The sequence below is a fragment of the Sitophilus oryzae genome, unplaced genomic scaffold (assembly GCF_002938485.1).
Source record: "Sitophilus oryzae breed Bouriz unplaced genomic scaffold, Soryzae_2.0 scaffold_1500_pilon_pilon, whole genome shotgun sequence".
Classification (NCBI taxonomy): Eukaryota; Metazoa; Arthropoda; class Insecta; order Coleoptera; family Curculionidae; genus Sitophilus; species Sitophilus oryzae.
In genome coordinates, this window is record NW_022146171.1 from 977,806 (window position 1) to 1,002,064 (window position 24,259).

Sequence of the window (24,259 nt, forward strand, 5' to 3'; positions counted from 1 at the left end):
GAGCAGTGAATTTCCTACAAAACCATGAGTTATAAAATTCATCAGAAAAAAGAAATCTGCCTTATAATCAGGGTTGGCATGATTTAAATCAAGTGATTTTTAAATTTTAATCATTGATTTAAATCAAAAAAAAATAATTTTATTAAAACTTTATTATAAATAAAAAAATAACTATAAAAGTTATAAAAATGTGTCCTAGAAAAATATAAAAAATATTTCTATAAAAGATATAACAGATAATAAATCGAAAAGTAATTGTAAATGTTATAAAATTATATAAAAATATCTATTCGTCAATTTAAATGTTGGACCGATTTCTGAAGTGATTTCGTGTGAATCCATTAGACCGCTAAACGCAGGGATTTATTTTAAAATTTATGTATAAGTGACAAAAATTCGCTGTTTGAATACATATCATTCGCAGTCTAGTGCAGAACTAGGTTCTACTGATATAGAGACTATATCTTCATTCCCGAGAATGTATCATAATCGTTGTCAGGAAATATGTTATATTTTGAAAATTTTGAAATGGTTGTATTTTTCCAAGTTCTTACCGACATTTTGATCTGCGATTACAGTTGAGGGTTGGAACCTTTGGTGTTACACGGCAAAATAAAACACTAAATCACCACAATACACCAAAACACTTTTACTTAATTTTTTGAACAGCGGGAAGGTACAGCAATGGGTAATCATTGTCTCCATTTTTGGCTAATTTATTCATGAGCAGGTTTGAAGTGGAGGCTAAGAATCATTTTGAGTATGTTCCAAGAGTATGGTTTAGGTATGTGGATGACATTTTTGCTGTTTTTGACACACATTCAGACACCATAGATAATTTTATTTCTAAGTTAAATAATCGTTTTCCTTCCATTAAATTTACACATGAAATTGAGAACAACGACAGATTACCATTTCTAGATGTATTAGTTATTAGAAATACTAATAATTGCCTGGAATTTGATATCTATAGGAAAATACCACTACACGCAGATATATTCCTAATGAATCATATCATAGTATTGCACATAAAATGGCTAGTTTAAATTTCTTAGTTCATAGATTACTTAGTTTTCCACTTTCCAACGAAAGATATGAAATAGAAAGAGATTACATTAGGAATGTAGCTGAGTGTAATGGATATTCTCCTTCACTAGTTGATAAAATAATTAGAAAACGTAGGTATAGGTTAATGATTTCTGAAAATTCGACTTTTCAAGTGGAGACAGATACGTCAAAATATTTTTCAATACCGTTTGATAGACAGTTATCCTGTGGTCTAAAAGGAATTTTTAAGAATGTCAATTATAATCTTGTGTATAGTGCTAATAATAAATTACAACAATTATTAGGTAATCCAAAGGATAAAACACCTCTACTGGAAAGGTCGAGTATTTATGAAATTTCTGGTAAAGATTGTAATCAGAAATATATTGGGCAAACTAGAAGATCAATATTAACTAGATTTAAAGAACATTTAGCTCAGATAAGATATGGTAGACCTGATAAATCTTGCGTTGCCGAACATATTGTTGATAAAGAACATTGTATAGATCTTAATAACTTAAAATTACTTAAACAAGTCTCAAATTACAGGCAATTAGATGCATATGAAAGCATCAGAATTAATAAATGTAAAGATAGTATGAACAGAGACAACGGTCCAATTCCTTCAAGTTCTTTGTTCCTACTACTCTAGTGGCGGAAATCTAATTGTTACGCTCGGTGGGTTCTGACTCGGTTGGCTAGATCTTGCCACGCCCACTCTGTGCCCACTGAGCAAGTATATAAATGCTCCAATTGTAGATTGTATTTTAGTTTATAATCATCTGCTGATGATGCTAACATGGTTAGCGAAACGCGCGTCCAGTGTAAAAGTAAAAGTGTTTTGGTGTATTGTGGTGATTTAGTGTTTTATTTTGTTTTTTTATTTTGATCTGCGGTAAGTATTTTACACTTTGACATTAGATGATACTAATTTCATTCTCGACTTAAGAGTATTCCCGAACAATAGTGTATTGTTTTATTAGGAGTAAAAATTATACTTTTTTTGATGATGCTGTACTTTTGATCATCCATCGTAAAGCTATTCCGATGTTACAAGGAAGCACAAAAAGTACATTTTTACTCCTAAAAGAACATACATACTATTTTTTTAAAACATTACAAATAATTTTTAATCAATTTCAAACATTGCAAATAATATAAACAGTACTCGAGCAACAATTTATACACTCGTTGAATTTGACACTTAATATCAGTTTAATAATATATTTTTGTACTTTTGTGCTTAGGCATAACAGTGCTTTACTTTTATACCTAGGCGTTAAAATGACAAAAATTAGTACTTCTGAGACATTTGAAAAAAATCCTTTTGATCTGAAGCGAGCGATTTTTTGCGAAATATATTGGTGACCGATGTGGAAAAATGACAAACGCACCCTGGAATTATTAATGTTATCGATACCGGGCAGAGTTATAAAGATTTAGCCATTTAGGATAGGACTTTAATTGGAAATAAGTCCTAGTCATTTGGAAACCCGATTTAAATATTGTTTTGAATTAAAATTTAAAAAAATCTGATTTAAATCAAATAAATCTAATTTTTTGATTTTTTAAAAAAAATCATGATTTTTTCCAACCCTGCTTATAATCAAACTTCAACCTTTAATAACTTTCAAACGGTGAGGTTTATAAAAAAAATTATAAGAGACCTTTTTGGTTTGTAGAATACAATTTACTACAAACATATGAGATATTTTTTCCAAATCGTAGATACCGAGATATGAATTTTTCTTTCTAATAATAAGAAAAAAAATAGAAAACTGAAAGGCGGAGAACCTTCCTATTAAAATTAAGAGATCATACTTGGAGAGAATTTTTTTGAGGTGTCTACCAACCATTTTTTCAGAGTATAAAGTGAAAAAAATAGTCAATTTTTTTGATCCACCCTGGTATACATTTACACATATTGTTAACTTAAATAAAATATCTCTTACGCTCCATTAATATGACTTAAAGATGCTTCCAAAACAATCTCATCTAAGACACCTTCGATTCTAAGCGGTTTTATGCCTCTTTGGTAATTTCCTGCATTAATGTCTGGATGGGAAAATGCTGTAAAAGCAACCAATACATAGCTGGAATGTGTATCTGGATTATGTCTAGTCACAGCCACAATGTCTGGATCAATTTGGTCAACATACACCTGAATAAAATTTATGATAAAGAAATGTACAGACTGAGACCAAAAAGTTCGCAACAAATGGGATTTTTTATTATTGAGTTATCGAAAAAAAGAGTATGCAAAATTTCGTCAGAATATCCGATAACATTTTTTTTTTAAATCATGCTACAGCTGAACCATTCACTGCACAATTTGATTAACTCCACTTTGGCAAAATCTTAACTTTAAGTGTAAAACCATTTGGAATATTCATAACTTTTTGAAGTGAAATTTTTTTACGCGCGATGGGAGTAAAAATTGAAGGCTGACACGAGACGCGAAAGGAAAAGTGGTAACGATCGGAGGTTACGACGAAGCGTCGCGTCGTAACTCGGGCCCTATGTGAGTTAGGGGGCTGAAACTCGGAATGTAGATGGAGCTCGAAAAGCCCCATCTTTTCATGATATTTTGACGACGTTTCGTGTACTACGAAACCGCATCATCAATGAATCAAATAAAAAAATCGTCTGATTTAAATGAAATTTATTCGATAGAGTCGATAGATTGGACCAAGGCCAACTTGACCGTGTACGACACGTGTCACTGTAACAGTTAGTTTTGACGTAAGAAACGTCAAAGTTTGATGTCGTCGGATCGCGACCAAATTTGGTGGGTAACCAACCGTGCAAAGTTGGATACGACGTTTCGTTTACATCTTCACCAGAGTGGGACTAAGGAATTGATATCGAAGAAAAATGTGGGTCGATTTCGGCATAATTGGGAACAAGCTACAGCATGACGCTCCCGACGTTTTGAACTGATGCCTCTAAATGGACAAAATCGTCAGGATTTTTCTTAATTATGGGTCGATTGAAAACAAACTCGGCACCTGGATACAGGTATCCGAATGGAGTCCTCAGAAGGACAGATGGGCAGATGGACAGACGGAAGTAAGAAGTTTCACTTCAAATATGCGCACATGGTACACACACAATTTTTTTATTAAGTTATCGAAAAAAAGAGTACCTATGCGAGATTTCGTCAGAATATCCAATAACAAAAAAATAATTTTGAGATCATTCTACAACTGAGCCGGTCACTACATAGTCTATAAACTCCACTTTTAAAAAATCTTAAATTTAAGTGTAAAACCACAGTCCATTGAAATAAATTTTACAGGATATACAAAAAATTATTTAAAATATTATGAATATTAAAAAGAATAATAAATCTAACAGCGCTTTCAGATGGAGCAGAACGTCCGCAACTTCGAGCAAGTACCATGAATTTATATGAACAATTTCACATGGGTCGCGTATGCTCCGTCCGGATGAGTTCGTCGACGGCTATCTTGAAAAAACATCCGCGCAGACGCTCCGCGCGTTCGGCCCGCTCCCCCTGAAAGCGCTGTAAAGCACTGAATTTATCTGGTGCATTATTTCTTAAAAATATCTTGCATAAAAATGTAATTGAGAGAGTTTCTCTTGGGATAACGAATTAAATGGTGCATAGAACTCAATTTTCAAAAATGTGTGACTTGTCGGGTTTTGTATTTAGACGCATAATTTATTAACAACAAAAACTAATTATACAATGATATTCATAATTTATAAAAAAATCCAAATATTAGACTTCGAGATGCTCAAGAAATTATTTTTAAAGTAAAAAGTACAGTTTTTTATTTTAATTTTAAATATATTCAAACCAACCTAACCTAACCCAACCCGAACAACTTTTCCCGTTGACTTTTTTTCGATACTTTGTCACCTAACCCCACTTTTTGCATATGTAAATGTAAAGAAAATTTTGTAATTTGCCGCCATGGCAGTTATCGTATAGAGAATGTCAAAATTAATTTTTGTTTATAAGGAAATTCCGCAATTAAATTTTTTTTTTAAAAAAACACTTGTTAAGAACTTTTTGATTTTTTATAATTAATAATCTATCTTTTTATTAACCTGACTGTAGCCTTCTTTCCCCAAACGATAGTGAAGTTCGTGCAATGCTTTCTTTGCCGGGATTATACCACTTTTAGAATTAACATATTTATTTCCAGTAGGGAGTGTGTCTTCTTTAGACCATTCTGTATACTGTCTGTTTTCATCAACGACGTGAATGTGATGTGGAACTAATTCGTCGTATCCACGATTAGAACCACTCGCACAACAAGCCATATTGACCAGAGCAGAGCTAGTTAACAAGTCAAAAACTAGAAAATATATATTTTATAACAATTTACTATTTTTAATGTATCATCATTGCTTTTACCAGATCTTTTCTGAACAGGACTTGGATTATCGTGAGTTAAATCTAGGAAGAGAGCATGAGCTACCATTGGAACCAGAGGCCTAACATTGGGTTGATAAAATGAGCCTACAGGTAAGCCACCGTAGCGATAAACCAAACGTCCTTCTTCATGGGAATCCCAGGCAGACATTGCCTCTCGAATTAAAGAAGTTATACCCAACCTAACCCAAAAACATATGTATGCTTACAACCTTTGAATTAAAAGATTAAGGAAGGAGTATATCAAAAAACTTAGATTAAACGCGACGGGGTCCCAGAATAGTACAAGGAACACAAATATTTTAAGATATATTTTTTACTATGCTGTCTAGAACAGCGTGCGGGCCGTATGGCTGTCGATAAACGCTTCACTTTTTTATTTTATTTTCGTTTATATTCTGATAATAAAGTATTAAATAATTCTGGTAGTTAAAAAAACAAATATTTAATACTTTACTATCGAATATTAACGAAAATAAAATAAAAACGTTTTTACCCCGAGCCGGTTTCGAACTCGGACTCCTCGCTTCATAGGCGGAACCTCTGCGCGCGGTCCTATGGAGACTTGCTCGATTTATATTCAATACTAGAATTTGACGGACTAAATAAAAAAATATAGGATATTTTTCCGATGCGCAGTAGTGAACGCAACGTGTATCGGCACCCAGACGGCCCACATGCTGTTCCAGAGAGCATAGTAAAAGATATATCAAAGATATATCTTTCTTAAAATACTTTCTCAAAAACGTTGCTAGCTCTTAGATTAGAATAGCCGACTTAAATTCCCGTTTATCAGTGCCGTTCTAATTTTATTCAAAACGTTTAAAATATAATGTAGGGTAGACATGGGGTAGACTCAATAATTTGTTGTTTTATATTACGTTGCCAATAAATGTTGGTAGTAATTAAAATTGTTATAAAAATATATAATTCTAATAAAAAGAGATAAGTTATAATATTTATTTATCAACAAAAAAATCCGATACGCTACTGAAGCAAGTAAGTCAAATTGATGTATCTAAATTCTTTGACACGAAGTAAATATAGGCAAAAATATACAGGGTGTCCCAGAAATAAGTGCAAGTATTTCAACGGTAAGTATATTGCGGCCTATGAGGTATATATTTTTTGCGAAAATTTTTTTTTGAAAATTTGGAATTTTTTTTAATAAGAATTTTTTTTAGTTATAAGTTAAAAAACATAATTTCTTGATAATATGGCAACATAGGTAGTAGCTAAATTTAAATGAAAGAAAATCCAGAAAAGAGTGGTTCTCAAAATTTTAGCAAAAAAATCATTTTTTTTTGGAAATTTTCAAAGTAAAATAACTCGGTTATTTTGGACTTATTTGAAAAACGGTAAAGAGAAAAAACGTTTCTTTTGACCAAATCTACCACCCCTTAAAATACTTACACTTATTTCTGGGACACCCTGTATAATTAGTTAATTTTAAGTGAATTTCATAAATAATCGGTTTACTACACGTATGTATATTATACCGGGTGTTGCATCGTCGAGCGGGACATAGGAAATCCCATGTAAATTTTAATGGGGTCAATTATTAGCTTCCCTAATTATTTGATGTAGGAATGAGTTTTCAATAATAATAAAGCACTAAATAGGTAAATTTCTGAAATGACAACTTCATTTGACAGTTATCTTTTACCTTGACTGGTGCTCATAAGTAAATACAGGGCCATAAGGAGAAATATTTAAAAAGAAATCGGCGATAACTCGTAAACGAGCTAATCAAAAATATCTAAAGTTGTTCTTTTGAATGTGGGTTTTAGTGCTCCTCAATAAACCTAAATAGAATTATTCTCTAAAATAATTAGGGAAGCCAATAATTGACCCCTGATTTCCTATGTCCCGTCCGACGATGCAACACCCGGTATAGTCCCTTACTGAACGCAAGTCGGTCCTTTTCGTTCAACAGCTTTGAACTACGCAAAAATCATTCCGTTCCCTCGATTTTTGATCGAGATCTACCGCACGCTACACAACCAACTATTTTACAGTCTTTTTCGATAAATCACAATATTGTCACAGTTAATTTAAGTTCTGCCACAATTTCCTTCTAGATTTACAACTTTTAAACAATTATCAGTAGTAGAATAAATAATAAATAATATAAAATAAGCTCAAGTTTGTCAAATAAGTAAAGTGTAAAGTTTGACAAATCCACTAAATTTCAAATAAAATTCAAATGTGTCAAATGAATCGTTAAACAGAACTGTCAAGGATCCCCACCCTAGGGCCCTTTCTCCGTCTACCGTGCATGAATACACGGATAGCATTATACTCCTTCCTTAATATTTTTATTCAAAGCTTTCAACAAAAGGTTTAAGTTAATTATTAAAAGTTATACCTATTAACAAATATATTGTCCACTAAATCTGAATTGGTGAACAATTCGGCAACTACATATAAATCCGGCCTAACTTTTCTTGCGCAATCAAGTAAATATTCGGCTACATGAATTGGCGTGGAATGGCAATTATCTAGGCGAATACCGTCAAAGATTTTAGCTGTTTGCTCCACATATTTTCGCATATGGTTCCATAAAAATGGACAGTCTTCAGGTTTATCACCATAATGTAATTTCACGCTGTCGCCCCAAGCTAAATATTAAAATTTTATGGATATTTAAAGCTCTAATATAACTTAATACTAAAAAACTAACCAATAAGTTCTCTTCGAATATAGGTCTTTGTTCCAGCGGCGGCAAAATTCTTTAAAGGATCTGAATTCATTACCCACCCATTATGTGCCATTAAGTATTTTCCATTTTCCGAATACATTATTTCTTCATATTCGCTAAGAGTAATTGGTGATCCATAATCAGTAAAATATCTGAAAAATATAAAATATGTTGTATCATTTTGTTATAAAACAACATTGTGTGAATACCTGTAAACCAAAGGCTTGTTTTCAGTAATATCTTTAAATCTCGGTCCGTCTTGCTGCACTCTATGATATCTAATGCCAGCAATGACATTTTCAACTGCTACATTCAAATCATCGTTAACTTCCCTGATCACTATGTCATTCAACGACTCAAGTTTAGTCTTAAAATCCTCCGTACATCTATGTAAAAAAGTATTTAACATTATAAAATTTTCCAAACAGTTAGCGGAACGAACACAATATTTTACATGTGAATATAAAGAATTAAAGTTTCAATTAAAGAAAATAATCAGTGTTGGAACTGATTGAGAAAAGACTATACAATATACAGGGTGGTCCGAACTGTATTCAGGAAACTTCGGCAGTATATTCTGCAGATAAAAATAAGTAAAAAAGTTCGTATAAATGTATGTCCTAAAATGCTTAATTTCGGAGATACAGGGTGTAGAAGTTTCATTTTTATTTCGATTTTTTCTAAATAACTTCTGAAACAACGTCAATATTTGGATGAAAATTGGTGTCTGGGAGTTTTTTGACATGAGAAATTTTATTTTGATGTCAATATGACTCCTACTAGTAGCTCCATGGGAACACCAAACCTGCAGATCCATTCTTTAACAAGGGCATCAGCAATGGTGGACGCTTCTTGATTTGGCAACGCGTAGGCCTCGACCCATTTGCTGAAGTAATCCATTACTACCACAATGTATTTGTTGCCATCGTTCGTCTCCGGGAAAGGACCAGCCACGTCGATCGCTATTCGTTCGAAGGGACTGCCAACATTGTACTGGCGCATAGGGGCTTTACCACGCTTTTGTGACCCGTTGATGGCTGCGCAAATGTCACATTTCTTACACCAGGCCCTCACATCTTCTTTGCAGTTCACCCAATAGAACCGTTCACGCAGCTTGCCAAGTGTCTTGGTAACACCAAGATGTCCACCGCTGGTTCCATTGTGAACTTCCTCCAAGACTTCCGGGACCATCTTCTTTGGAATGACGATCTGCCTTCTCTCTTCTTGTCCTTCCGGTCTCTCGGTCACACGGCGAAGTAATCCGTTATCTATTACCAATGAATTCCACTGTACGACTTCACGTTTGGCGAATATCTACAAACTTCCTCCCACGTTGGTCTTTGGTCTGCGTTTTTCCAGTTAATTACTAAACCTAATTCTGAGTCACTGGTTTGGTCATTTGCAAGATCTTCGGGTTGCCAATTATCATTAACCACAGTTGTTCTTAGGAGTTTCGCTTCTTTTTCTTCTGCTCGGGAACAATGCTTACAGTCCTTAGCGCAAGGCCTTCTGGAAAGTGCGTCGGCATTTCGATGGATTGCCCCAGCTCGATGTTCTGTGTCAAAGTCGAATTCCTGTAATCGTTCGATCCATCTAGCTACCTGCCCTTCAGGATTCTTAAACTGCAACAGCCATTTCAAAGCAGCATGGTCTGTTCTTAACAAGAACTTTCTTCCATAGAGATACTTGTAGAAATTTTCCACTGCTTTAACTACTGCAAGTAATTCTCGTCTAGTTACACAGTAGTTCCTTTCTGGTTTTGACAAGGTCTTACTAAAATAACCAATTACTTTTTCTTGACCATCCTGGATTTGAGACAGAACAGCGCCTAATCCAACATTGCTAGCGTCGGTATCTAATATAAAATTTCCGTTGCCAAAAGGGTAGCTAAGTATGGACGCACTAGTCAGGGCCTTCTTCATTTTTCGGAATGCCTCGTCAGAATCTGAGTCCCAAGAGAAACGCCTCTCGCCTTCGGTAAGTCTGGTCAATGGTTTTGCGATGGTGGCGAAACCCTGTACATAGCAACAGAATAATACTCCCATTATTCATTTTACCTTCCAGGCAACCATCCAAAAATATCTCACAGCGCGCAGGGATCGAAACATCTTCTGCTACTACCACGCGAAGCGTCTCCTCACATTTTCGATGTGGAACCACTTCTTCTTCATTTATTTTCAAAATTCCTTGTTTGAGATTTAGTTCAAAACCTCTAGTGGTCATGACGTCCATTCCGAGAATAAGTTCATCTTCGATGTCTGCTACTAACACTCGATCATTAAAACAGGTGCTTCCGATAACAAAATTAAGATCTACCTCTCCATGGATGAGAGCGGAGCTTTCTGTAGCTGTACGTAGTCGCTATTGTGTTGTTTTAATCCTTTTAGATGTTTTAAGGATATCCGGCCTGATAATCGTTTTGGTCACACCCGTATCCAACAGCATGGTCCGTAACTCTCCATCCACAAAAATGCTGTTGAACTTGTGTTGTAGCGATGCGACTTGAGCAGTTTTCGTTGGAATCTGTTGGGTACTGCTCGATATGTGTCCCTTTGATTCGACATTTTGGCGAAACCGGGTCCACGTCTTTTTCTTTACAGTGACTTCTTACGTGTCCTGCCTGGCCGCAATTCCAGCAACAAGTCGGTCCTTTCTTGCCTATGTACTCCTCCATGACTTTCCGTACAATGCTTTCCACGGATTCGTCGAAACATTCGTTGACCGCCCGTACTCTCACTAGAGACCGAGAATTTTGTTTCGCGGCCTCAAATTCTAGGGCACGTGCTAAAGCATCTACCAAGCGCGTTGGGTGGGCTAGAAGAAGCGCTTGCCTTGTCTCGCTGTCACGTAAGCCATCGGAGAATGCCTGTACTGCCAACCGCTCCATAACATTCTCGGGTGTAGCAGGATACGCAACGCGAACGAGGCGGGCTACGTCGGCTTCAAACTCCTGCAGAGACTCATTTGCCTTTTGAGTGCGATTTTTTAGCTGGGAATGATAGACATGTTCCAAATGAGCTTGGCCGTACCTCATTTCTAAATGTCGTACCAATTGCTGATAATCTCCCTGTTCCGATGGTGACAGTGTCTGCAGGATATCAGTCGCATCTCCTCGCAATGCGATAGTCAAAGCAGTAGCATTTTCAGCGATTGTCCAGCCGTTCACTCTCGCAGCGGCTTCAAATTGGCAAAAATAATTGGCCCAAGCGGTTTTCCCGTCAAACTGTGGAGGTTTCATAACTGACTTTGAGGCATACTTATTTTCGACTAGTTTCGGTTCCTCCGATGTTTCTTGACATTTTGGTAAATTTGCCTTTGCTATTTCTTCTCTTAAAATTTCGATTTTTCTATTTACATCTTCCTCAATCTCTGTTATTTTGTCTTGTGTATCTATTATCTTCTCTTCTAATTCCCTGGAATTTTCTACTATCTTGTTATATAAACATTCTTCTAAATTACGTATTTTGTTCTAAAAGTATTTTGTAAAGTATTTTATTAAAAAGTAAAGTATTTTCTTATTAAAGCTGGCCTGTATATCTTTAGAATTTTCTATGATCTTATCTTCTAATTTTTGGGAATTTTCTGTGATTTTATCACTAATTTTATCTTCTAAATTAACTTCCAAATCAATTATTTTTCTATTCAAATTGTTCAAGTTGTCGTCTAATTTTTGTAAGGATGAGTCATGGTCACCTTCCAACTCAAAGCAAAATGTGTCAGGATTCTCGCCTTCCTCAATCAAAACGTCTCTCAGTCTGGCTTGCAAAATGGTTTTCTTTCCATCTGTCTCGCATTCCCTCTCTTCTAGTATGCATTTAATTCCGACACTTTCAAGTCTTTCAATAATTTTTTCGGAGCCATTGTCAGTTTTTATTTTTCTAGTCTAAGACACACACCACACACGACACCAATTGTTACGTTTTTCGTCGGTTCCGCGTGGATAGAAAGTCACAATTTATTTAAACACAATTTATTTAACACTAATTAACAAAAACAATAACGATTAAAAACGATTAAAAGACTTAAAGAATTATTTATAACTTATTTACAATTTATCTAATTATTTATCTAACAGGAATTTATTTTGAATTAACCCTTTAGGCCGCAGCCGCCGGCTTTTATACCCACAGCTAAAGATTTCTCGAATAGTCCATAGATCGTTAGGTGCATAGAGAAGGTTTCGATTGTTCTCGTATGTACTACTCCATTCCAGTGGAACTCGATTGTTCTCGAACGTTCGAATGAATAATTACGGTGTCTATTCTTTAATGCGATGTTAAGGTCATCTGAGGGCGGGACATACAGTTAGGTTAGGTCGAGTCCACACGGGTCCGCAACAATATTTTATTATAGTTAATCACTGTTTAGCCTTTAAACAAAGTTTATACAAACGGTGGAAGTGAGCATGAAACTTTTTGATTTTACCTTATTAAGAAATTATTGTTATCAGGTAGTAATTGTTAATTTTGAAGTTTAACTTGATATAATGTCTTTTTAACAGAACGTCAACGGTTTTTGTAGTATCTGTTTTAAAATAACTAAAGTCTTCTCGAATAGTTGCATTTAGATATTCTAAGTAGTTTTTTTCTTTATTCTTTTTGTTTTTTTTTGCTTCCAACGACAGAGTAAGACAAATTTGTTTATTAGTAAACCACTGCTGACAATTAGTCTCTGTTGGATTAACGCAGCAGTGTTTACAAAAAATATCTATTTTATTTCGTAGATTTTCTTACAGTGGCGAAATACACATAGGACTTTTTTGGAAGGTTATTTTGTTTTTGGACTAGACAAATTTATAACCACCTGTAATAAAAAGCATAAAACCATACATGAAAGTGGCAATAAATTAAGTAAATATATTTCTTACATTATTTAACACACTATGCCTACCTTTTTAATCTCGACTCCTCATCAAAACAATCCTGCCTGTAAACATTATACGTTTTCACAGCCAAATCTAAATCTATGGTAGACTTAAGACGTCGGTACTCCACATCTTGAATGATCTTAAGCTCTTCCAATGATTTATTCTCCCCGCTTGCTGGTGGAGTTTTTCTCGCTAAAGACATAAAGTCTTCCACATACTTATTAACATCTACGGTGTACAGTTGATAAATTTTTAAACCCTCCAAAACGTTTGTTTTGAAATGGTAACGTATAGCGTTCAAATGGTCCTCATTATCAACTACAGTTGGTATACCACAATTTTCGTAATTTCCTAAGATAACAAGATATTAATTTTCAATTGAAACAAAAATTAAATATATACCTTTTTTCACATCCAATGAGAATACGTGAAAAGCTGCATCTAAGATATAAGCTGGACGCAAATAAGGGCAGTGTAAACAATTATAAGTAGATTCAGGATGATCTTTAAGCCATTTACTTTCATTTGCTGTATGATTCAAAACAATGTCACAAATCGATAATACCTATTAACAAATATTATAATTTTGTATTATATTGTACCGTATGTATGATCGAATAAAAACGGCGTCAGCGATGGCTATGAAATGAAGGTCGCTGTTATTTTATTTGTAAAATTATATATGGGAAATGTCATCGATTATCATTTCATAGCCATCGCTGACGCCGTTTTCATTCGATCATACGGTATAAATAACATACTGTCCGTTATCAGCAACTATCATTCAACGTTACGTCATCATTATTTGTCAAATATGCGTTTTAGTGTCTAAAATGGGCCGAATTCTGGATATTCTAGCCCTGGGCCGAATTCTGGATACGCGTTGAGCACATATTAGCAGCATCGCAATTTCTCAGGTATACCGGGTGCGACTCAAAAGTGGCTCACCCCTATAACTTTTATTTTTTCAGGTAAAAAATCGAAATTTGGTATGTTAGTATATGACGTAAATTGGGATTGATTGACGTATTCAATTGTTTTCGGTCACTTCCTGTTTCACCGGAAATGACTAAAACTTTTGATTTTTAAATGGCACCCTCGGTATTTTGTTACTTTATTTGACAGAAAATGACACTCTGAATAGAATGACATATATCATATATCAACTTTTGACATTTTCGAATACAGTTTATTTTAAATTGCAACATACGATTCATAACGACAATTTGACTCAAAATACCAAGTGTGTGGTACCAAATTATTCGTAAAAAAATGTTTTTTTTCCAAATATGCTAATGAGCCACCCTCGTCCCATTTAAAAAAATTGAGATATCATTAAAAATACTATTTGGGCATCTTTTAACCGCCCACGACAAGACACTAGAAACTTTAGACGATCAAATCTATTTTTTCAAGACTCCTTGATTAAAAATTAATATTTTTAAGGCGAAAATGTCAAAAGTTGACATATGATATGTCATTATATTCAGAGTGTCATTTTCTATCAAATAAAGTCAAAAAATACCGCGGGTGCCATTTAAAAATCAAAAGTTATAGTCGTTTCCGGTGAAACAGGAAGTGGACGAAAAGAATTAAATACGTCAATCAATCCTAATTTATGTCATATACTAACATACCAAACCTCGTTTTTTTATCTGAAAAAATAAAAAAAGTTATAGAGGTGGGCCACTTTTGAGACGCACCCGGTATAATAGCCAAATGTGGATAAAACAATAAAAAATGTCAATATTACCAGAGATGTTACGTAAATTACATAACCTATTGTTAAGTTATGTCAACCTATTCTCCTATGGGTAACTTTGAATAAGAAGACTAAGGAAGGAGCATAATGCTGTCCATGTATTCATGCATGGTGGGCGGAAAAAGGACTCTAGGGTGGGGATCATTGACAGTTCTGTTTGACGATTCATTTGACACATTTAAATTTGATTTGAAATTTTGTGGATTTGTCAGTTTTTCGGGAGCTTATTTTATGTTATTTATTATTTATTCTACTATTGATAGTTGTATAAAGGTAGTAAATCTAGATGGAAATTGTGTGGCAGAACTTAAAATAACAGTGACACTATCGCGATTTATCGAAAAAGACTCTAAAATAGTTGGTTGTGTAGCGTGCGGTAGATCTCGGCAAAAATCGAGTGAAATAATTGAACAACTTTTCGCTCTAGTAAGTGACTATATAATATACATACGTGTAATAAACCGATCATTTATGAAATTCATTTAAATTAACTAATTATATATTTTTTTCTTGCATTTTTGCTTTTATTTACTACTTGTCAAAGATTAGATGTCAAAGAATTTAGATACGTCAATTTGACTTACCTGCTTCAGTAGCGTATCGGATGTTTATGGTTATAAATAATTATTATAACTTATCTATTTTTATTAGAATTTTATATTTTTATAACAATTTTTATAACTACCAACATTTATTCACAACGTAAAACAAATTAAAAATTATAGAGTCTACCACACGTCTACCTTACATCATAGTTTTACATTTTTTAATTAAAATTAGAACGGCACTGATAAACCGGAATTTAAGTCCGCCATATTTGAGGCCCATCGCGGTGGACCTAAGATTTTTGATATGCTCCCTCCTTAGTCTTCTTATTCAAAGATGGAAAATATGTCATTATTCTTATTATACGAGGGAAATACTGAAGACGCTTCTCGGCATTTTCGATATTTTGAACAATATAAATTATAATTTTCGATGTTTTGAACAAAATAAAAGCTGCCAAGTCGTAAATTATCAATTACTTATTGAGAAATTGATAGAAGAAATAGTTTTCACTAGAGAGTAAGAGAACGCACAAAATCACAATTTTTTCTGTTTTTGCTGACAGTTCGACAAGCAAAACGATCCTTTTAAGGTAGCCGTTTTCAAATCGCTTAGCCTAATGGGTAAAGACACTAAGCGCGTCAGATGAGAATACCCAAATCGGTAGTTCAGTGCGCGCTAAAGGAAAATTATCATCATATACCCGCTGAGCGTCTAAAAGCGCTTAGCGTTTCCTAAGTTACAGAATTCGGGCCCAGAATACTACCAAAAAATCTGAAGTAAAAACACTTAAAAACACAATAAAAGCGTCTCGTGTTAGTTAAAAATCAAATTATTGACATGAGATACTGGACATTTTCATTGTTGAAATTGACAGTTTTGGAATTTTGGGCCATTTCTGGCCATTCTAGTGGTTGAAAAAAAACGTTTTTTAATGAATTGTCGTTTCCATTTAAGTTTCCCAGCCATAAATAAACGCAAAAATATAGTTAACTTTAAGTGAATTTCATAAATGATTGGTTTACTACAACGTCTGTATATTAGTAACTTACTAGCGAAAAGTTATACCATTATTTCCCCGGATTTTTGACCGAGATCTACCGCACGCTACACAACCAACTATTTTACAGTATTTTTTCGATAAATCGCAATAGTGCGATTAAGTGTGCAATAGTGCGACAGTTAATTTAAGTTCTGCCACCATTTCCTTCTAGACTTACCACCTTTTAACAAATCAATAGTAGAATAAATAATAAATAACATAAAACAAGTTCTAATGAACTTGTTTTATGTTATTAGCATAGTAGCTACTACTATTAAGCATAGTAGAAGGAAAAGAGTAGTTGCACTCTCCCAAATATTTTCAGCCAGTTTTTACAATCTGTCGAATATCGGCATATTGCAGAGTGTTTTGGTTGAGTTCCGACGCGTCGACCTGCGAGGTTCGAGCGTTGCGTCCCAGCACAGAGACGAAGAACTTATTAGAACTTGTTTTATGTTTTTTATCATTGACAAAAAATGAGTGCCTTACGGTGTGCTGCTATTGGTTGTAGTAATAATTAAAAAAATTGTGAATGTCATTTGTGATCATGTTTGTGTTCAGGTTAATTTTCTCATGACTGATTACTACTTAATAATTTGATATTATGTTCATTTAAAACTCAACTTTTTATCGATTTTACCTTTGACAACCATCCCTTGCTTGCTGTTTAACGCACTGCGCCATCATTGAAAAAGAATTTGCTAGTACCAAATATACCGAAAAAAATGGAAATCCTGGTTTCTTAGAGGCACGGTACCGAAATTACCGGTTCCGAAAAACAGCTCCAGTTCCGGAAACACTATAACGTACCATAACCGTGAATGTATAGGGCGCTATACAGGGTGAGTCTTAAATAAGTGCAAATATTTTTAGGGGTAGTATATTTTGGCCCCAGAAATATGAGGATTGTTCTGCGCAATTTTTTTTTGAAAAGAAATCTGGAATTTTTTTTAGTTTTTAGTTAAAAAAAAATAAATTCTTGATAATATGGCAACTAGGGTTCAGAACCGGAAATTCCCGGTTCTTTTAAGATATCAAAGAACCGGGACTCGAAATTATTAATTCCCGGTTCTTTCGGTTCGGTAACAATAACTAAAATATTTTTTTATTACGTGAGAAAGTAGTGAAGCTATTTCTCATTGTTCTTGCTTCTTTTCTCTTTTGAAATTTCTGTAATGTTTATTAGCAATAATTATTGAAGTTTAAATATGTTATTTTATTATATGTATAGTACAATGTGTTGTTCAATGTATTAGTTATCCAATGAAAATCACCTAATCAATATATTACTACAAAACAAACACATTAATGTTAAAATTAAACTTGTTTTAAATTAAAAAGAAGTTGTAGAAAATCTTGAAAATAGATAATAATATAAAAATATGTCATTATATATTTTTTCTGCATTCCTTCCCATCAGAAGATTTTCAGATACAGAAGAATTGTTACTTGTAGAATGTAGAATGTTTAGGAGGGGAGTTAGTCACCGCGACCTTAAAGATCTATTGTGTGTTCCCCTTTCTTCAGTTATAACGAGTTATAACTCATCATACAGTCTCAAGGCTTTAACAAAAGTCAGTATCTGAGACGGCCCCACAGAGGCTAGCTCTCCATCCTTGACATCAGCCGTACCGAAGTTCATGGCACGAATGGTCGTCGTCTCAGCGCACTCAGTGATGAAGTGTTCAGGTGTTTCCCCATATTCCCCACAGAATCTGCACTTGCCGTTGTTTCTCAGCTTCAGCCTACTGAGGTATTCGTTGAGGAGACAGTGTCCTGTTAGAAACCCCTTGAGAGAAAAGAGAATTGTTACTTACACGAAATGTGAAAATATTCTGTTTTCAATCAAATTTTTAATTGATGATCAATTTTTTTTATTTTATTTTATTGTGAACTCATATTTTCCTAAATACATCTTTGTAAAACTATGGCGAGTGTCACGACTATACTTTGCCTAGTTATAGACCACGACTATACAGCTACGTCAGTGGTCACGGGACACGAGAACAAGGTCATATAAAGTAGCAGAAAAAGAACGAAGGATTTGACAAAGAGTAAAGCTGCTAGTTTCCTTATACTATGATTAAAGACTGACAAATCCACCAAATTTTAAATCAAATTCAGATGGATCAAATGAATCATCAAACAGAACCGTCAAGGATCCCCACTTTAGGGCCCTCTCTCCGTCTACCATGCATGTATAGCATTATACTCCTTCCTTATCTTTTTATTCAAAGGTCCTTCCATAAAATTAAATCCCCAAATCAAATGACAATGACAGTTACTAAAAACAATGTGCAGAGTAATTTACGAAATGCCATAATGACGTCACCAATCTCTTTCATCTGGTTGTCAAGTGAAAGAGTTCGACAATATCTGACATGACGTTGAACGATTGCTGAACAAACAATAACTACATACTTTCCAGTCCTTCCTTAGCTTATCTATAAATTTCTCCACATCACCAAATGTAACTTCTGGACTATTCTCTTCAGTGAATAATGGATTTAGAACAAGTTGTTCGCTTAAGCTATATGAAGAATTTGATGCTCCTAATTCCTAAAACAAAGATAACATAATTATTTAAGTTTTTTTTTCGTTTTAACTTAAAATTGATTACCTGAATTGGTGTGAAATGTATGATATTATAACCTGACTCTTTAGCAACTTCCAATTTTCTTTCCCATGAAGAAAATGGACCCAGCTGTTTAGCCAGAACAGTTTGACATTGAATACAATCCAAAGGAAGTTTCTCATTATTTCCGTATGTTAAAAGCGGGTCTACTATAAAGTATCCTGAACCCTGTCTCTCTTGATCGTCGCTAAAAAATATAATAAATACATATAAAACAAAAATAAAATTACATTTTATAAACAGGGTGACCAATGTTCCAAGAGATGTGAACACTTCTCTGTGTCAGGTTTCCTATTAGAAATTTTCACTACAATCTTTGTAAAATATTCAGGCATATTTTATACAGGGTGGTCCGAACTGTATTCCGGAAACTTCGGCAGCATATTCTGCAGACAAAAATAAGTAAAAAGATTCGTATAAATGCATGTCCTAAAATGCCTAGTTTCGGAGATACAGGGTGTAGAAGTTTCATTTTATTTCGATTTTTTCCAAATAATGTCTGAAATAACGTTAATTTTGGATGAAAATTGGTGTCTGGGAGTTTTTTGACATGAGGAATTTTATTTTGATGTCAATAGGACTCCTATTTGTAGGAGGCGCCACCTACATGTGTTTTAACTGTTTTGAAGAGTAATAACTTTTCGTCGGTACCTGTATAAAACTACTGAGTGAAAAAATATACATTTCCACGATTTTTTATGTAAAAAACGTCTCTTGGTAAAAATTGTCACAAGCAACGAAAGATATTTAGAATGGAAATAGTCAATACATGTCATTATTGACAAAAAATAAACACGTTGAGTAGATGAGTTATTTGACTATAATAAATTTGGGATTTTTTTATTTTTTTAATTAATTATAATTTTTTCTGCAAAAAAATTGTGATAAAACAGTTTCTTTTGAACTTTTGGCACAAAAACATTTCAAATTTATAATTTCAGTCTAATAACTATTTAGTCAACGTGTTTAATTTATGTCAATGATGACAGGTATTGATAATTTTGATTCCAAATATCTCGAGAACCATTACTTGTAGCGATTTTTACCAACAGACCTTTTTTACGTAAAAAACCCCATCGCAAATGGATATTTTTTACTCAGTAGTTTTATACAGGTACGGACGAAAAGTTATTGCTCTTCAAAACAGTTAAAAAATATGTAGGTGGCGCCCTCTACAAGTGGGAATAATATTGTCTTTAAAATCAAATTTCTCATGCCAAAAAACTAGATATAAAAATGAAACTTCTATCCCCTGTATCTCCGAAACTAAAGCATTTTAGGACATACATTTGTACAAACTTTTTTACATATTTTTATCTGCAGAATATGCTGCTGAATTTTCCGGAATACAGTTTGGACCACTCTGTACACAGTACGATTCAAATATATTTCTACAGTAAAATTGCAAATTTTTATTAAAATTAAGTACAATATGATAAAAAAACGGCGTCAGCGATGGCTATGAGATGAAGATCAGTCACTTCATATGTAAAATTATATAGGGAATGTCATCGACGTAATTTCCAAGCCAAGTGGATGCCGTTTTTTTTTCAATCACACGGTATATTTTTTGCCGCTACTATACAAAAGATTATGCATGTTGTGTGGTAGCGGTTGCACTCATTAAACCAAAAGAAATCAGAAGAAAAAGGTCTCTCAAAAAAAAAAATATACAAGTTGTTCCATTCAAAAAAGTGAAGTAAAGAAATGAAGACAAGTTTTGAGCCGCCCCATACTGGGTGTTTCTCAAAAGTGGTTCACCCCTATAAGTTTTTACATTTTACAGAAAAAAATACGAGATTTGGTAACCGGCCAGGACAAGACGCGAAAAACATTAGACTATCAAATCTATTTTTTCAAGGCTCCTTGATTAAAAATTGGTGTTTTTAACACAGCCATTACGCTTATTTTTTTTAAGAGAAAATTTCAAAAGTTGATATCATATGATATATCCTTTTTTTCAGGGTACAATTTTCTAGCGAATGAAGTAAAGAAATACCGAGTATGCCATCTAAAAAAAAAAAAAATTTTGGTCATTTCTGGTGAAACAGGAAGTGACCAAAAGCAATGGCATACGTCAATCAATCCTAATTTATGTCATATACTAACATACCAAATCTCGTTTTTTATCTGAAAAAAATAAAAAAGTTATAGGGGTCAACCATTTTGGCAAAACACCCGGTATATACCAAGCAATTTAGCGCCTATTTTAGTATGATTAATTGGTCAACAAAACACTATCATAAAATACTTACAGTTATTATAGCATCAACTGCTGATATTTTAATTTTAAAAGAGCTTTAAATGTGTAGAATATGTAATCTAAAAATGGTTATATTTCAAAATCCACATGGTATAGATTCTGATACAATGGTATTTTTTAAATGAGAATTTTATAACAAATTCAATCAGTAAAAAAATGTACCTACTAATAAATTTATAAAAAATTAAATTTTAGTCTCAAAATATGTTTGAATCACTCTGTATATTAAGAAAATATTTTTAAAATATGGACTGAATTACCAATTTTTAACTCTATGGAATTAATACCTGATATTTATTATAATTACCTGATATTTCACAAAAAATACTAGGAAAATTTCTAAGAGAAAAATTGATTTGAAGTTTTTTACAAAATACAGAATCACCCTGTATAATTTTAAAAATATCTAGAATAAAAAAATAAAAAACAAATAAATTAATTAAAAATATTACTTACTTATTTATATTTTTTACTTAAAATATTACTAATAATAAAAACAATAAACAATAATTTTTAAAAAATATTGTTTTTTTGTCTAGAATACTCTCAGATTATTTAGAAAGTCTATAATCTATAAAGATATTATGAATGTGTGTTTTTTTCTATAGACCATTGCAACAAATTAAACCCTCAAAATCACCTTTTTATACCCCATATTTAAAATAAACTTACGCATTGTCATATACAAAGTAATAATGAAAACTTCCAGCTAGATTTGCTTCTATATAGGTGAATAAAGCTGTATCATCGGCGTTTTTACATCCCTCATCTTGACACCAATTTAATAACTGGTAAGAATCTCTGTTAAAAACTCCATTTTCTGGCGGATAATTGCAGTACAACTTGATTTTTCTGCCTAACAACGAAGGTCCCAATCTAAATTGCAGAATGAATGTCTTTTCTATACGATAAATCGTAGACTGCTGATGTTCTTTGTCGTTTAATATTAACACTCTAACTTGAGTCATGTTTGTTAGAAATAAATTTTTGGAAGCTTGATTAACTACTTGTTTAACCACACTGTTCTCTGCAACTTGTTTCGATTCAATCTCTTTAATTTTATTAGGATTATTTTCTATAAGTTGAGGTTCTAAATTTTCATCAACCTTATTTTCAACAATTTCTTCTTTAGTATTACTTGACAATTTACTATTAGTACCCTCACTAATTTGAATGAAAGACTCTATATTACTGGAACAATTTTCAGTAGAGTTACTTTGACTTTCTATCACATTAAATTTGCTTTCTTTTGACACAACTTCGAAGTCTATTGAAGAATTAAATTCTGTTATTATTGAACTACAAGCCTGATCCTCATGATTCTTTTTCTCATAATCAAATACCGTTGGTAAATAATTAAAAATAGATAAATCTATTTCAATAGCACTGTTTTCTAAAGTAGATTTCTTAAATAGAAATTCCTTTTTATTACCAAATAGTTCTGTATTTTCTTGGGTAAAAATCTCAGCATTTAAAAATTTCTCTGTATCATCAAATTTAATTTCATTATTTCCTGAAATACTCGTATCTACAAAATCGAATGCGTTCTGAATGTAATCAGTTCTATCAAATAAAGGTTGGTTCTTATGTGAATTTACATCTGCACAGTTTAAGGAATCTACTCCGTTTAATAACTGATTGGTATTTTCTTCAGATATAACAATATTTTCCTTTACTGACAAAACAGTATCTTCACAAACTTCTTTAGCTAATTCTGTATCATTTTCAAACTCCTCAGAATATTCACTTAATACTTCAATTGAACTTGAAATTTCATTATTTTCTTTTTGTTGAGTAGAAGATTCATTTACAAGAATATCTTTACTATTCTCTTCTAAATCTTTAATGTCTGAGACGGAATTTGTTAAAACACTGGCATAAGAAATATGTGAACTTACAGTTTTGCTTTTGGCTTCTGTTTTTGTATTAGCCGGTGAATTACTGATTAATACAAAACTCTCATTAACTGAAGGATTATTACTTTTTATATCTTTCTGTGTATAATGATCAATAATAGAACTTGAGACAGTAACCTTTTTTGTTATCCCTTTACTAATAACATTGTTGATAATCTCCTGAGAATTTTGTTTTTGTAATATCGCTTTACCTTTTTTACGGCTTCTTTCTTTTACAGTCACAAAGGGTTCTTCCTCGTCATTTTCAGAATTAGACAACTGTTTAGGGTTACTTATATCTTCATTCTTTGATACTTTTGGGAGTATCGGTTTATTCTTGTTTTTAACTTTCTTTTTTGTAGATGTATCTTTGTTAACAGCCTCTGAATTACATTGACTTTTCTCAGATTTTTCTACTTTCTCTTTTTTCTTTAATTTATCTCCTTTTTGCAAAGATGTTACCAAATTTTTATTTAAAGAACATTCTTCTTTTATTGTGTCTTCTAGAAAATCTTCTACAGGAGTAGATAATGTTGTATCAAATGTTGGTTCTTCCTCTTTCTTATTTTTATCTTGTTCTTGAGATATAACAGGTTCTGAGTTTTTTACTATAGGAATTTGACTACCTTCTCCAATAGAATCTTCCCTTTTTCTTGATCCAGTGATCTAAAAAAAGTAAATATATCTAACATATTTAATTTATCATCAGCATTCATATACAATAAATTATTTTTAATCTATTGATTTATGATCCTAACAAGTTAATAAAATAATTTATATTTTGAAGAACGACTTAAGATATATAAAAAATATTGGAGCAAATTACTTTGTTGTATTACGATAAAAATACTCTAGATATATAAAATACAAATCCAATAAAATTTTTACTTTAAAAGTATCAAGGTGACTTTTATAACCTTCAGAAATATAACTGTCCTATTTAAAATATATCATGAATTAAAACATTTGATTACGATGACAAGCTATGTGTCTAAAATATTCTTCGACATTTTCTTTATCACTTACGAAAATTAACATTTAATTCATGTCGTATCTTGGAATCTATTTTAAATTTTGGAAGGAATGCACAAGACAA

The 24,259-nt window shown here is 32.9% G+C and overlaps 1 protein-coding gene across 3 annotated transcripts in view; it reads right to left on the reverse strand.

Moving 5' to 3' along the window:
* Window positions 1-24,259, reverse strand: part of LOC115878093 (glycogen debranching enzyme) — an 85,124-nt gene that overhangs the window by 53,069 nt on the left and 7,796 nt on the right. For 2 of the 3 annotated variants that reach the window (XM_030894451.1, XM_030894454.1), the window contains exons 3-13: window positions 21,941-23,829; window positions 18,991-19,192; window positions 18,792-18,929; window positions 13,423-13,585; window positions 13,044-13,371; window positions 8,363-8,539; window positions 8,136-8,305; window positions 7,821-8,073; window positions 5,435-5,634; window positions 5,125-5,375; window positions 3,000-3,208 (exon numbers count right to left, since the gene is read on the reverse strand). In XM_030894451.1, the coding sequence (XP_030750311.1) occupies window positions 3,000-3,208; window positions 5,125-5,375; window positions 5,435-5,634; window positions 7,821-8,073; window positions 8,136-8,305; window positions 8,363-8,539; window positions 13,044-13,371; window positions 13,423-13,585; window positions 18,792-18,929; window positions 18,991-19,192; window positions 21,941-23,829 (3,980 nt within the window). Of the gene's footprint in view, window positions 1-2,999; window positions 3,209-5,124; window positions 5,376-5,434; window positions 5,635-7,820; window positions 8,074-8,135; window positions 8,306-8,362; window positions 8,540-13,043; window positions 13,372-13,422; window positions 13,586-18,791; window positions 18,930-18,990; window positions 19,193-21,940; window positions 23,830-24,189; window positions 24,242-24,259 lie in introns of those variants that run through there. The other variant, XM_030894455.1, reaches the window with a different exon arrangement.